A 15673-nucleotide genomic window follows, 5' to 3' on the forward strand; every position below is an offset into this window, starting at 1 on the left:
AGAGTTTGGTAACAAACACCGCGACTCGAGAATTTTAAACTATATATATATATATATACATAATGTACATATACAAAAGGCGGCCTTATCGCTAAAAGCAATCTTTTACAGACAACCTGAGTTGTCTAAATTGCATAAAAAAAAAGAAATAAAAATTTACAAATTAACGTTGAAGAAATGTTAAGAATGACATTAAGATGTAAGATAATGTTGTAAGAATAAACAGTGCAGGTGACGTACGATATCCTTGTAGTAGTGGTCGTTGTGCTCCATGATCTGCTGCACCTCGCGGCTGGGGCTGGAGCCCCCGGACGCGGGCTTGTCGGTGGCCGCCGCGCCGCCCGCCGCCGCCGCCGCCGCCGCCGGCGCCGCCACCGCGCCCGCCGCGGGCACCACCGTCCCCACCAGCAAGCTCGCGTTGCTCACTGCTGGCTCACTACACACGCCTGCTGACACATCCCATACAATATAATACATCAAGATTTTTTTCTTTTATTATTTATTTAATTTAGAAGAATAAAGTCCACTAAAATAATGTTGAAGTGTTTTGGTGGCTTATTAAATGAAACTAAAAATTACTGAATACACCTTCTGATTTCTTTGTATTTACATTTTTTCTTTACATTTCTTGTAAACACACTGACTAGTATTATATACATACATACATATCTGTCACGCCTGTCTCCCATTAGGGTAGGCAGAAACAATGGAACGCCAAATGCTTCGATTCAAACAAACCTCTTTCGCTTCTTCCACATTCATCAATCTTTTCATACACGCTCGCCGGTTACGGGTACTTTAATTTGGCCCTTCTTCAGCACGTCGCCTATTTGGTCGACATACTAGTCTAGTCTAGGGCGGTCCCTACCGACATCCCCGTTCATTGTTCCTCGAGAAATCTCTTAATAATTCTTCTTCTTAATAATTCTCGTAATTCTTCTTGCATCCATTCTCTCCAAATGACCAAACTGACTAGTATTCTATTTGAATAATAACAAATGAATAATACAGGAATACCTCGACTTACGCGAACCTTTTCACCAGAGGGAGACTGTACAAAAGTCGATTGCTTGGGTACCTCTGTTCCATTCATATTTCAAACGTGAAGCAGTTGTGTTTGCATGGCTGTTTCGGTTTGAAGGGTGGGATATGGCGTGAATTTACAGGGTACAGAGGAATAACACCTGAGTCCTCAGGAATGGCGACGCATGGGGGGTATCATGGGTGGAACAGTACACTCTGTTATGTCCATGGTACTGCTCATGTCTATAGGCGACGGTTACCACTTTCTATTCAGGTGGGGTATCAGCTTGTTCGCCATTCTAAGTCTCCCTCTGGTGAGGGAGGGCTTTAATCAGGGCTTTCGAATGATTAAATCCTGGCAACAAGAGCCAGTTATTATTTGTTAAGGATATAGGTGACTTTTTATGTCGATAAGTGAACAAATATGTATAATAATAAATGCGATGGATGAGAAATGGATGGATAGATGGATGTTTGACGTAATAGTTAATGAACGGATTTAACTCTTCTTTGCATAACGGTGGAAATTTCCATCATAACATTGAATGCCCAAAAATTATTTGAAAAAACAAGTTCACTTAAGTTGATCGTGTCTAGATACCTTTTTAATGTGCAATGCAGAAAAAAAAATACATAGCTGTCAAATTTATTTTTTTAACCATTTTTCCTTTAATTTTAAACATGAATTATATCACCTTGATTTATTTCACCAATAAAAAAAAAAATCATGCAAAGAAGGGTTAAATCAAATTTGGTATTACAGCTACTAATTAATAATTTAAAAGACAGTACCTCCGAGAGACGAGCGCGACTTGCCACCGACGTCGGGCGTGGCGGACAGCGGCGGGTCGTCCTCCTCGCGTTTACCCGGCGAACTGGTGCGGGAACATATAAAATAAATAAAAAAAAATATATATATATATATATATATATATATATATATATATATATATATATATATATATATATATATATTATACAAACACAATATATAATTATATATATATATATATATATATATATATATATATATATAATCTTTTCAAGACAACCTTAAGGTAATGGACTAATTGTTGTACAAGTAGCTATGATAGTGCTGTATTATTAAAATTAAAAAAAAAAATATATATATAATATAGTAATACGTCAATTTGCGGCTGCAGTCGTTTTAAAATAACGTAATTTGTTTTACTGAAATGGGTGTTATCTTGCAGAAGTCTACCTTATAACTGATGCGAGTAATGAAGTAAAAAATATTTCTTTTTACTGAACTGAGAACCTCCTTATTTTTGAAGCCTTTTTAACCAACTTCAACGACACTAGAAAAATATATGACAAGGATTTATGCTATCTATAAACTAACCTGAAAGCGTCCGGCGTCATGAGATTCAGCTGTGTAGGGGCGGTGGGAGACTCTGGACGCTGACTAATGAGACTGCCCGGCTGTGTCTAAAACAATGTAACATACATAAACGATTTTATATATATATATATATATATATATATATATATATATATATATATATATAGAGGTGCCCCGTCAGCGTATACCGTTAGCGTAAGCGGGATTACCATTGCATTATCATAAAAAAAACACACCATATCAGATCGACCTATACACGGTACTATCTAGAAACCACTGTGACTAAATGTAAATAAATTCGTCACGATGGGCTAACTGGCTTGTTCTTGTTCTACACCTATCATCTCCTACTGCTGTCCCGCTAGGATAAAACACAGGCGGAATTACTATTCTGTTATTTTTTTTTTTATACAACTTAAAATGGCAAACAAGCTGACGGCCCACCTGATGGAAAGTGGTAACCATCGCCTATAGACATGAGCAGTACCATGGACATAACAGAGTATACTGTTTCGCCCATGATACCCCCAATGCGTTGCCATTCCTGAGGACTCAGGTGTTATTCCTGTGTACCCAGTAAATTCACGCCATATCCCACCCTTCAAACCGAAACACAGCCATGCAAACACAACTGCTATCACTCATTACAAAAAACAAGCCCCTAGTCCTTACCTGTGATCTCATGAGCAAGTTCTTAAGCTGCTGACTCTGCTGCTGCAGGATACTGGACGGAATGGTGGTCGGCGCGGTGTCCGGAGGAGCCGTATCCTCCAGCGTCAGGTCGGATAGACCTGTGCATTCAAAATCATTAACATCACATCAGTCATTGTCTTTCCACTGCTGAGTTTAGGACTCCCCCATAAACTGCCATAAGGAATGGTCCTGAGTCACCTGCACTCCACCGTCATTCCATCTAGTGAGGGGTGGGGGGTGTTATTTTTTTTTATGCGTGATAATGGCATGGTTACCCCGCCTGCGCTATCGGTATATACTAGCGGGGTACCAGTGAGCGGTGATTGGTGAGGATGAAAAGGCAGGTCAGATAGCCCATTGTGACGAATTCAACGATAAATTAGTTACGATAGTTTCCAAGGGGAACCGCGTGGAGTTCGACCTGATAGGGTATATTGATAGCAATGGGGATTAAACTCCTCATTACTAACTATCCCTAGCAAATCCGGCACGATGGACCAACCTGACCTGACTTAATGCTCACATTGCATCATTTACTGATACTAAACCATTTTGATCTTTTGAAAAATTTGCATTTTGCCCGCTACTTTGCACGTGTGGATTTTAGAAATAGAAAAATCAATGAAATATACTAATTCTAGATGGCGTATTAAGATAAAACATACACCACTTTTTAAGTTAGACCTCCTGCGATCACTACTGTGAAAATCGTATAACAATTCAGTGCAGTTTTTGACAGATACCGGAACAAACATACAGACAGACGGATGAAACTTGTAAATAATATTACCCCCCCTCATATAATTTTTTGTCAAACATGTGTGATATGGCGAGATGGTGCAGTTACCTGTGGCTAGCAGCGGCGGCGGCGGCGGCGGCGGCGGCTCGTACGCCAGGTCGCCCTCCTGCAGGCCGCGCGGCTGCACGATGAGCAGCCGCAGCCGCGCGCGCCGCCCGCCGCCGCACGCCGCGCCCGCGCCGCACGCCGACCCCGACTGCTGACCAAACATCGCTCCACATGTTACACGCACCACCAACAACAGTCGAGTCTTTTATGTTTATAACCTTTTCAGACCCAAGATTTTTTTTCTTTCAGATTAAATATATTTTTCTCAAATATGCTTGGAAATTGTGAGCATTATTTTAACAATCTTCTTCGAGATAAATCAGAATTGCCGTACTGGCCAAGATACATGCGGGCAACGGCTGGCAAAAGTTGTATGAAAATCCATATGTGTCGTGTTTTGCGACTAGATAAATTACTATGTAAACTCATATCTGTCCTGTAATTTAAAAATGGAATGACCTTTTACTTCGAAACATGGCTACCAAGGAGGTAACTAATACAAGGTTTTATTTAAATTTCGAACTGGCTTGCAAATAGAAAGCTGTTTAATGAAAAAAAAAAAAAAACAAGGGAACATTATGGCGCATGAAAAATTATTATTGTTCGTTATATTCGTCATTGAATTTAAAAAGTAAAATTGTGTTTTTGATTTCTGCGCATTGTTTGAAAAAAGTACTATACAAGCCTTGGCCACAACTAGGCATTGATGGACTGACATGTGTGTGCTTCGGCTACACCTCGGCCCACATTTGTACGTTCGTCCATCAATGCCTCAGTTGCTGGCCGCTGCAGTAATGTACTATTCGTGTTTTGGAGCCAAGCCATCTTGCCGGCACGCACGAGACTACTGCACCACCTAACCGCTAAAATGATTTCTTATTAAGAGATTGTTAATAATGGAGACTAAAAATCCCATTGCTAGCAATATACCCAACCAGGTCGATCTCCTCGCGGTTCTCCCTGGAAACTATCATGGTTAATTCCTGATGAATTCATCGTGATGGGCTAACTGGCCTGTTTTCATTCTCATCGATCACCCTTCACTGGTGCTCCGCCAGCGTATCCCGTTAGTGCAGGCGGGGTTACCATTCCATTTTCATCCACCAAAAAAAAAACACTATGGTTGGGGAAAAGGGATTGTTAGCATTGGAGTTTGATAGCTTCATTGCTAGCAATATACCCTATTAGGTCGACCTCCACGTGGTACTCCTGGAAACCATCGTGAATAATTCTTGTTGGATTCGTCACGATGGGCTAACTGACCTGCTTTATCCTCACCTATCATCTTTCACTGGTGCCCCGCCTGTGAGAGATGATAGGTGAAAAAAACTACTGTGGTTTCCAGGGGAAACCGCGTGTAGGTTGACCTAATAGAGTATATTGGTAGCAATGGGGCTGTTAGAGCAATACTAACAATCCACTTTCTCTAGAGAAAACAGGACTATAACTTCTTCAGGGTTGGCAACGCGCGCGACACCCCTAGTGTTGCAGGCATCCATAGGCTACAGTTTAACATCGGACAGACTTTATGCTTGTTAACAACTTCCGTGGTATAAAAAAATCCTTACATCGCGATTTACATCAAACTCGTCGGGTGAGTCGCGAGGGTCCCCGGCAGAACCGTTCCTGTGGAACGGGTCGTCGCAGCTTGACTCGCATTTCACTTGCTCCTCTTCTGTATCACAACAATAAAAAAATATATATATTTCATTTGTTTTTATGCAACGATGGAAAGTGGTAACCATCGCCTATAGACATGAGCAGTACCGTCGACATAACAGAGTATACTGTTTCGCCCATGATACCCCCCATGGGTTGCCATTTCTGAGGACTCAGGTGTTATTCCTTTGTGCCCTGTAAATTCACGCTATATTCCACCCTTCAAATCGAAACACAGCCATGCAAACACAGCTGCTTCACGGTTGAAATACGAATGGGACAGAGGTACCCAGGCAATCGACTTTTTGTACAAAGTCTCCCTCTGGTATAATCTAATTATCATCATTCATTATTAATCTTTTTACATTATTAAAAATTGACCTATAAATCTTAATGCTTATTAAGTAACTAGCAGCCCGCCCCGGCTTCGCACGGGTGGACATTTTTACATTTTAAAAAGTGGCCATTAAGGCTGCACACGCTACGGAAGCTTAAAAATGGAGTAAGTTCTCCCGTTTTCCCAACATTTCCCTTCACTGCTCTGCTCCTATTGATCGTAGCATGATGAAAAGTATACTATAACCTGCTCAGGAGTATGAAGAATAACTGTACCGAGTTTCGTTAAAATCCGTCGAGTAGTTTTTGTTTCTATAACAAATATACAGACAGACAGACAGAAATTTTACTGATTGCATATTTGGCATCAGTATCGATCACTAATCATCGCCTGATAGTTATTTTGGAAATATATTTCATGTACAGAATTGACCTCTCTACAGATTTATTATAAGTATAGATTAATTTATCCAACTTTCCCAATGATATAATATTAATTTATAAATGACATTAATAATTATTGTATTGCCATGAAATAAAATAAATGAAAATGAAATAAGCAATTCTTTCATGCAAAAACTACTAAATGGATTTAGATGAAATAAGGTACAAGAGTCAAGGTCATATCCTAGTTTAGCATATAACTTACTTTATATACTGATTTATATAGGTGAAGCCGCGGTGTTTTGTTAGTATTATATAAAAAAAAAGATAAGCTCATTAACTTACCAGCATCAGCTATACAAAAACTGAGAACAGGGTATGGGAGAAGGAACTCCGATATGCTTTTACAGTACGCAGTGGTATCATCCACATCCCATGCCATGTTCAACACATAAAGACTCCTCGTCTCGAAGTCAGACAGCACCAGGTAGCTGGCGCTGGTGTCCAGCATAGCCTTCAGTCCCAGCACGGGCTGCTCTGGTCCCAAACTCGGTGTGAAGGAGATGGTCTGCAGGCAGTTCCAGGACTTGCACGACCAGATCTTTATTGTGGAGTTATTCTCTGCACCAGTTACGGCAAACTTCCAGAATTGGACACTGTAATTTCAGTTAAAGTTTTCAAAATGAAATATACACATGACTATAATTAATAAAGGGGTAGTCAAAGGCATTTGTGGATTGTTACCATTACCAGAGCTGACATGTCCAACACTCGACATGTCCAAATTTTGTCGCGCATAACATATCAGAACCCACTACTTTACATTTAACACAATAATAGAAAGATTGTGTACCTTAAAAACAAAAAAAAACGGGCTCTAATTGTAACAAAAACAGGTTACTTTGGTCCAAAAATTAAACTACAATAGTAAACTGATTTTCATAAAAATTCTATTGAACAATTTATAAGTACATCCTTTCAGATAAAAAAAAAATCCAAATCGGTTTTAAACTGAGGGAGTTATGAGGTAACAAACATTAAGAAAAAACCTGCCATCTTATTCAGACCATTTATCTGAAGCAGCTGTTTTTGTTTTGGTCAACCTGTGTTACTATTTTTTATATTACCACCAGAGGGAGACTTTGTACAAAAGTCATTTGCTAGGACACCTCTGTTCCATTCATTTTTCTACCGTGAAACAGTTGTTTGCATCGCTGTGTTTCAGTTTGAAGGGTGGGATATGGCAGTGAATTTATAGGGTGTACCCTGTAAATTCACTGCCATATCAATGAGGAATAACACCTGAGTCTTCAGGAATGGCAACATATGGGAGGTATTAAGAGTAAAACAGTATACTCTGTTATGTCCATGGCACTGTTCATGTCTATAAGCGACGGTTACCACTATCCATTAGGTGTGCTGTCAGCTTGTTAACCATTCTAAGTTGCATAAAAAAAAATTAAAAGTATATAATTTTGGGGAGAGGAGGTACTCACTCGGCATTGTAGTTCTTGTGGTTGTCGAGGAAAAAGAGGCAGCTGAGCGGCTTGCCTCCATGTGGCTGCCATTTGTGCAGGCACCGTGGACTACTCTCGTTGTGCATGTACACCTGCATGGACATCACAAACAGAATATTTTACACAAATTCATATCATGATAAACTGAATGAGATCCTTTCACATCATACAGTGGAATAATTTCTTTTTAACGTGGGCAAATGCTTCATGCAGACCTATACATCCACGTATGGGTACTGCCGGACTCCTACCGGCTGAAACCACTACGGTATTCCTCGCCGCGACGTTGTGCTGGGGATCCTGTGTTCCCTTTCAAAATCATCCAGAATCCCAGCGATGAAGCAGTGAAATACATGGACATTGATTTAATTAATATAATAATAAAATACATATTGTTAATAATGTGAAGTTACAATGTTTTTTAAATGGATAATAATGGAATGATGTGCCTGTCTATGTTATTGGCATATAATTGGGGAAAGAAGAGATAGCAAGTAATATAGTTTATCGGGTCGACCTTTACATATTCACCCTTGGAAATAGTCATGGTTAATTCTTGTCAAATTTAGCACCAGAAGGCCAAGTGATCTGTTTTCGTCCTTAATTATCATATCTCACTGATGCCACACTAGCATATACTAACGGTGAGTGTAGGTTTTCCATTCCAATTAATATCCCAAAAAAATAAATAGCATATAATGGTAGGGTATCAGTGAAGGATGAATTGACAATGGTGAAGACAGGTTGGTCATAGTGAAATCCAAATGAATTACCCATAAAATTTCAGGAGGGCGTTTGTGGAGGTCAACTTGGAAGAGTACAGTCTCTTCCTTCCAAGTTACAAGGTAGATATGGACAAAACATTTTACTAGAGGAATTTGCAGAGTACAGAGAAATAACACCCGAGTCCTCAGGAATGGCAACGCATGGAGGGTATCATGGGCGAAACAGTATATTCTGTTATGTTCGCTCATGTCTATAGGCGACGGTTACCGCTTTCCATCAGGTGGGCCGTCAGCTTGTTTGCCATTCTAAGTTGTATAAACAAAAGACAAAGGGTTATACCTGGAAGAACATGACGTATCCGTCAGTGGAAGCGGTGGCGAGGGCGGTGCCGTCTGGCGAGAAGGCCGCGTCCACGATGGCAGCCCCGTGGTCCGCGGCCGTCAGCACGCCGCCGCCGCCGCCGCTTCCGCTGCTGCCGCCGCCGCCCGCCAGCTCGCGCGCTGACCCCACGCACTCCGTCGCCGCCACTTGCGACGCTATCACTCGCATGTTCCACATGCGTGCTGCAGTCCATTTATATAGATAATCATTATTATATCAACTTTTAACTGTCCACTGCTGAACATAAACCTCTTTCTGAGAGAGTTTTGCCAGTAGTTGTTATGCTTGGCAACCGCAGTTAGGCTTTAGAGATGTTTTAAGAGGGATATTGCTGCCCATCCTCCGCTGTCTCTTAGTCGCTTTTTACGACACTCACGGGAAAGGAATAGGTGGCCGATTCTATGCCAGGATCACATAACATTCTATCAGTTCCAATACATATTAAACCATCGATAGATTAAGTCCTTCGAGCCGGATTAATCCTACTTTCGTATTGCAAAATTTTTGATTGCTATTAATTGACCACATATGGTGAAACCTAGACGCACTTTAGTGTACCAAGCACACTCGGAAAGGTTTTTGATGACGCTTTTTAAGAACAAAAAAAAAAAAACAAGGGTACCTATGTTAGAACCTTTTACTGAGGTACCCCTGGGACAATTCTCGATGCCGCTTTTTATGACAAAAAACAGGCCCGGGGAATTCGCCACTAATTTGAAATTGTCAGCATCGGCAAATAGGGTTTTTGATGGGTGAAAATGGTATGGTAACCCCGCCTGCGCTAATGGGATACGCTGGCGGAGCACCAGTGAAGGGTGATAGATGAGAATGAAAACGGGCCAGTTAGCCCGTCATGATGAATTCATCAGGAATTAACCATGATAGTTTCCAGGGGGAACCGCGAGGAGGTCGACCTGGTTGGGTATATTGCTAGCAATAGGATTCTCAGTCTCCAATACTAACAATCCCTTTCCCCCCCGGCAAATAGGGTAGAAAGGGGTACCGATGTTGTGGTGCGTGGTGAGCAGCAGGCGCGCGACGTCGTCGTCGGGCGCGTCGTCGTCGTCGTCGGGGATGTAGGGGCACCACACCACGCGCTGCGCCCCGCCGCCCACGCCCGTGTCCTCGCGGATCTCCGCCACCAGCGTGCACCTGCCGCGCCGTCATAACAGGATCATGTTTTGGTGTAAAAACCATTATATATAACTTGAACTATCATCACCATATAGCCGTTATCTGTCTACTATTGAACATAGGCCTTCCTTATAAGGAGAATTTTGCCAGTAGTTGCCACGCTTGGCAGACGGGTTGGCAACTAGTTAAGTTTTGGTGATGTTTTAAGAGGGATGCTACTGTCCATCTCTGGAACATTAATTTCTTTTAGTTACTTCTTATAACACTTACAGGAAAGGAGAGAGAGGGGTGGGGGGGGGGGGTATGGGTACGTACTCAATTTGCCTAGATTTATAAAATTAAACATATTTTGTTGCGTATATATTCATTTACACCTTTTTCTTTGTTATAACAAAATAGCCAGGTTTTAATATGTATGTTTGTTCGATGACTGTAAAAATGAATAATTTACTGAATTAAGTGTTATTTTGCGGAAGTCTGAATTAGTGATTTAATTATAATTATTTTGTTTAATTCTGCTACCACTAGTATGCATGGGACTACCAACATTTAACAACCAACTACTATAATCATTATTAGAAATTCTTCAACCGTCCATATTAGTTGTCAATCTCCGACCGTCATTCAGTCTACACATGTATTGCAACAAATGTTCCCACTCTAAACGAAGCGTCTTCAGGTGAATTAATAGATCGCTACTCGGAGCCTAATGTTAACCGTTCGGCGTTTATTAATTTTAATCAATTATTGTTAAATGAACACAAAATTTTTAAGTATAAAGATAAGAGACACCATTAATAGAACAAAATATATTAGACAGTAATCTATGTACCAAGATTTAATTGAGTGGTATCCGCGTGATGGAAAAAGAAACCGAGGTAGGCCAATAAGATGGGAGGATGATTTGCCCAAAGGCTGGAGACATGCTGCAAGGAATCGTTACCAATGGAGAAATATGGAGGAGGCCTATGTTCTAGAACAACCTGAAAAATAAGATGTTGCTGATGTCAACATTAATTATTTATACATATTTACAATTTAAAAAAAGAATCTGTAATTCAGGAATAAAGGCTATTTTTATTTTTATTTATTTATTTTATTAATCTATGTACCTTATTGCAGTGTCGTTAGCTTCAATCTCGTGGACATAGAAGTTGCCCTGTTCGTCAATGCACGCAAGCACCACTTGGCTCTGAATGTGAGCAAATGCCAGATCTTGCACCTGAAATAATATTTATATTTTTCATTGGCTGGGATTTCAATCAAAATATACATGTTTATACATTTGCAATTAGCTGACGTGACAAATTATTTCAACCGTTAACTGTCCACTGATGGACATAAGCCTTTCCCATAAGTGAGAATTGCCAGTAGATGTCACGCTTGTGTATTATAACACTAATTGGTTGCCTTGTATTTGTGTAGTCCATGGAGATGGGGCACTGGTGACTTGTAACACAGGTTCTTCTAAACCTACCGCAAGCACCAGTCTCTCACAAAATTGGTCTTAATATCAAATTGTACTTCAAGTTGTCACTTTATACTACCTTTTGTGAAGAGAAAATAAACCATTCATTCATTCATTCACGCTTGGCAGGCGGGTTGACAACCGCATTTAGGCTTTTAGAGATGTTATAAGAGAGACACTGTTGCCCATTCCTAGCCATCCCTTAGTCGCCTCTTATGACACCCACGGGAAAGAAAGGGGCGGCCTATTTTACGTCGGGCCACGCACGACAAACTTTGAAATGACGTGGCAAACGTTCTTTTTAAATACACTGTCGGGACTTAACGCCATGAAAAATTACAAGACGATATAGTCCTGTCGTGTCTACGACGTGGTGCAATCCACGTTGAAACGTCGGCAATAAAGAAGCAGGTATGTAAATACTATTTACCTGCAATTTTTCATCGCATTAAATTATGATAGTGTATTTAAAACATGTGTTAACAATGCGAAAGTTTAAAATTAATAATTATAACAAATGTTACCGATATTACAACAAAGTACCCGATAGATGGCGTTGGGGATGCCATCTGTTGGCTTCATTATTTTTATTAGGATAAAAAAAATAATGGGTTACTCAGCAAACATCGTCACATTTACAAAAAAGGTTTATAGAGTAAAATACCATGTACAGGAGGTGGAGGTGTTTTTTTTTGCTGGGTGAAAATGGTATGGTAACCCCGCCTGCGCTAACGGGATACGCTGGCGGAGCACCAGTGAAGGATGATAGATGAGAATAAAAACAGGCCAATTAGCCCATCATAGTGAATTCACCAGGAATTAACCATGATAGTTTCCAGGGGGGACCGCGAGGAGGTCGACCTGGTTGGGTATATTGCTAGCAATGGGATTCTCAGTCTCCATTACTAACAATCCCTTGCCCCCAGGTGGAGGTGTTAGACAATGTTTGCCGACTGACAGAATTTTTTCCTTACAAAACGCTTCCACTGCAGTGTTTTACTTTACAGACACTGATATTGGTCAATTTGTTTGATTAGTCCCAGAAATGGTATCTGAACAACAAACTGCTCATTTCGTTTGCAGTCACGTCAAAAATTATGTGATTATTATATAACTTACCACTCCCTTCATGCCCTTGATAAGAGCGCGGCGCTCCGTGCCCGGCTCCGGGTTGTACACCACGCGCACCATGCCGCTCCAGGAGCTAGGGTTCACGGGATTTATCGCTGTAAATGTAATAAAATCAATGTTTAGATCAAAGCACAATTTTTTTAATAAAACAAGTTTTCTTTTTATACAAATTAGAATGGCAAACAAGCTGACGGTCCACCTGATGGAAAGTGGTAACAGTCGCCTATAGACATGAACAGTACCATGGACATAATAGAGTATACCGTTTTGAATGGCAATGCATGATACCCCCCCCCCCCCATGCAATGTCATTCTTGAGGACTAAGGTGTTATGCCTGTGTATCCTGTAAATTCACTGTCATATCCCATCCTTTAAACCAAAATATAAGTCAGTTGAAAGATGAATGGGACAGAGGTGCCCAAGCAAACAAGTCTCACTATGGTATCTATGTTTGTATGTAATCATTTATTTGGGGGGGGGGGAAAGGGATTGTTAGTAATGGAGTTTCACAGCCCCATTGCTAGCAATATGCCCTATTAGGTCGACCTCCGCATGGTTCCCCCTAGAAACCATTGTTAACAATTCTTGTTGAATTCGTCACAATGGGCTAACTGACCTACATCATCCTCACCTATCATCCTTCACTGGTGCCCCACCGGTGTATATAGCCAATAACGCAGGTGGGGTTACCATTCCATTATCATCCATTAAAAAAAAAACATTGATTTGGGTATTTTCCTTATGTTTATGCACCAAACTGGTCAGTTTTGGATTGTCAACTCATTGGGGTGGCCTTAACCCAAGTCAACTAATCCAAAATAAAATATTTTACATACCTTTAATGGAATATGCCATATATTTTCCACTGATGTGAATGGCCAACAGTTGGCCATGGTAGAATTTTGGTTCCCAGTTATAGTCAACCAGGTTGCGCAATTTGACCTTGGAGCTGCCATGATTGTGGCTGCCAGCGTTAGTTGTGATCACCACATCAGTGGCATACACTTCAGCACTGCACACACCATCACCCTCTGAGAATGATCTGTTGAGAAATTATAATAAAAAAAGAACATTAAACAACTTTACCAATATTATAAATGTGAATGTAAACTTGTTTTTTTTTTTTTAAACAACTTAGAATGGCAAACATGGCATAACAGAGTATATTGTCTTGTCCATGATACCATTCATGCATTGCCTTTCCTAAGGACTATGGTGTTTTGTTTACCTCTTGGTGAATATGCAATTCAATATGTACATATGGGATGGAGACATCACATCCTGGTCTTGCAGAAAAAGTTACAGGTAAAAATAAGTGATTTGAAGGGGACAAGAATGATAATTATGATTGTTAATAACGTGCCCTGTTTTTAATGGGTGATAATGGAATGGTAACCCCACCCGCACTATCGGTATACAACGGTGGGGCACCAGTGAAGGATGATAGGTGAGGATGAAGCAGGTCAGTTAGCCCATAATGACAAATTCAACAAGAATTGTTCACGATGGTTTCCAGAGGGAACCAAAGATTTCAAAGAAAATAATTTAGGTTTTTAACTAAAAAGTGGAGAAATAATGTGAACAGTGACTTAATTTTATACTATTTACATATATTTAGTCACTCATTGCAATTATCTTTGTTTTTATTTGTATAATTATTATTATATCAGTTTTTACTACTAACTGTCCACTACTAAACATAGGCATATCCCATAAGGGTGGTTTTGCCAATAGTTGTCACGGTTGGCTGATGAGTTGGCAACCACAGTTAGGCTTTGGTGATGTTTTAAGAAGGATGCCATTGCCTATCTCTTATTCATTAAGTTCTCTTATTCACCTCTTATAATATCCATGGAAAAGGTAGGGGTGGCCCATTCAATGTTGGATGAAGATTTTTTTATTTTAATTTTATCTTTATTTGATCTCCCAGATATTGTTGCATTGATACCATTTAATATTAAGATTACTATCTATTTATATATAGTGTACAACCATTATAAGGGACATACAGCATACTAACTAAATGATTATTTATATAAATTTTATTATATGTATAAAAAATGATACAAAAAAATAATAAAGCATATAGATGGTTCTATTCTTTAGTGTTTTCTTCTAATCTTATTTTTCATTTAGGATATTAAAATATTATTTATTAATTATCAATTAATCAATTAAAATTTATGATTACAGAGTTTAGCATTTTTTCATTATTAGAATGTATTTGCCCTAATATAAATTAAACTGTGTAATTGTATACGATTATAATTTTTTTAACTATATCAGGTATTTGTATAATTTAAAAAATGTAAAAAATATACGCCTATCTTGGAGAAGAGAGCTAGATAAAGTTTTAGGATGAAGAGTAAAAGGAATTTGAGGTAGAGTATCAGATATACAATACATAATGAAGAAGCATAATATGAAAAGAATGTAGATACAATATCATGACCTCCATAGAATATTTAAACGAGTAGAAAGGCATTTTATGGCCGAAGTTAACATTTAAAAAAATTAACGCTATAGGTTATAATTTTGTTGGATAAGAAGGTAGATATCCTAATTATGATAATAAGAATATATGTCGATATATCACATTTCTAAATAAACTAACTACTGCAAATAATCTCAAAACATGTTTTAACAGCGAAAGAAAACCGAACTTGTGATCATGCACTTACATAGTTTGAGTTGTATCCGACAGCTTCGGAAGCATTGTCATAAATTATATCACTTTCTTATTCTTTTAATTGCCTCATGAATTTTAAAAAGAAAGTCAATTTTAAATAGGACTAATAACTTTCACAAATCTAAATGAAAAAATGCAAACTGCTGAAGCCGACGAACAGACATGAAGACTGCGTTTTGTTCCTGTCAACTTTTTTTTAGATGACCTAATTTTTTTCGCTTATGATAAGTTATTAATTAATTAATAACTACTTTTTTGATTGACAATAAGATATTTTATGTTTCTTTTAATAATTATGACATAAATAATTTTGTAAACAAA

At 39.2% G+C, this 15673-nt stretch overlaps 1 protein-coding gene across 1 annotated transcript in view; it reads right to left on the reverse strand.

Annotated features, from left to right (window-relative positions):
• LOC113516362 (enhancer of mRNA-decapping protein 4) overlaps positions 1-15388 on the reverse strand; it is a 28826-nt gene extending 13438 nt beyond the window's left edge. The window contains exons 1-14 of the mRNA XM_052901907.1: positions 15345-15388; positions 13500-13705; positions 12651-12757; positions 11176-11285; positions 9933-10081; positions 8888-9111; positions 7802-7914; positions 6651-6961; positions 5495-5601; positions 3927-4077; positions 3059-3177; positions 2387-2472; positions 1816-1898; positions 241-449 (exon numbers count right to left, since the gene is read on the reverse strand). Coding sequence (XP_052757867.1) covers positions 241-449; positions 1816-1898; positions 2387-2472; positions 3059-3177; positions 3927-4077; positions 5495-5601; positions 6651-6961; positions 7802-7914; positions 8888-9111; positions 9933-10081; positions 11176-11285; positions 12651-12757; positions 13500-13705; positions 15345-15385 — 2016 coding nt within the window. The 5' untranslated portion in view covers positions 15386-15388. The remainder of the gene's footprint in view (positions 1-240; positions 450-1815; positions 1899-2386; positions 2473-3058; positions 3178-3926; positions 4078-5494; positions 5602-6650; positions 6962-7801; positions 7915-8887; positions 9112-9932; positions 10082-11175; positions 11286-12650; positions 12758-13499; positions 13706-15344) is intronic.
• Between the last annotated feature and the right edge of the window lie 285 nt (positions 15389-15673).

This window comes from Galleria mellonella, unplaced genomic scaffold, assembly GCF_026898425.1.
Source record: "Galleria mellonella isolate WM207_F2 unplaced genomic scaffold, CSIRO_AGI_GalMel_v1 utg83, whole genome shotgun sequence".
NCBI classification, from domain to species: Eukaryota; Metazoa; Arthropoda; class Insecta; order Lepidoptera; family Pyralidae; genus Galleria; species Galleria mellonella.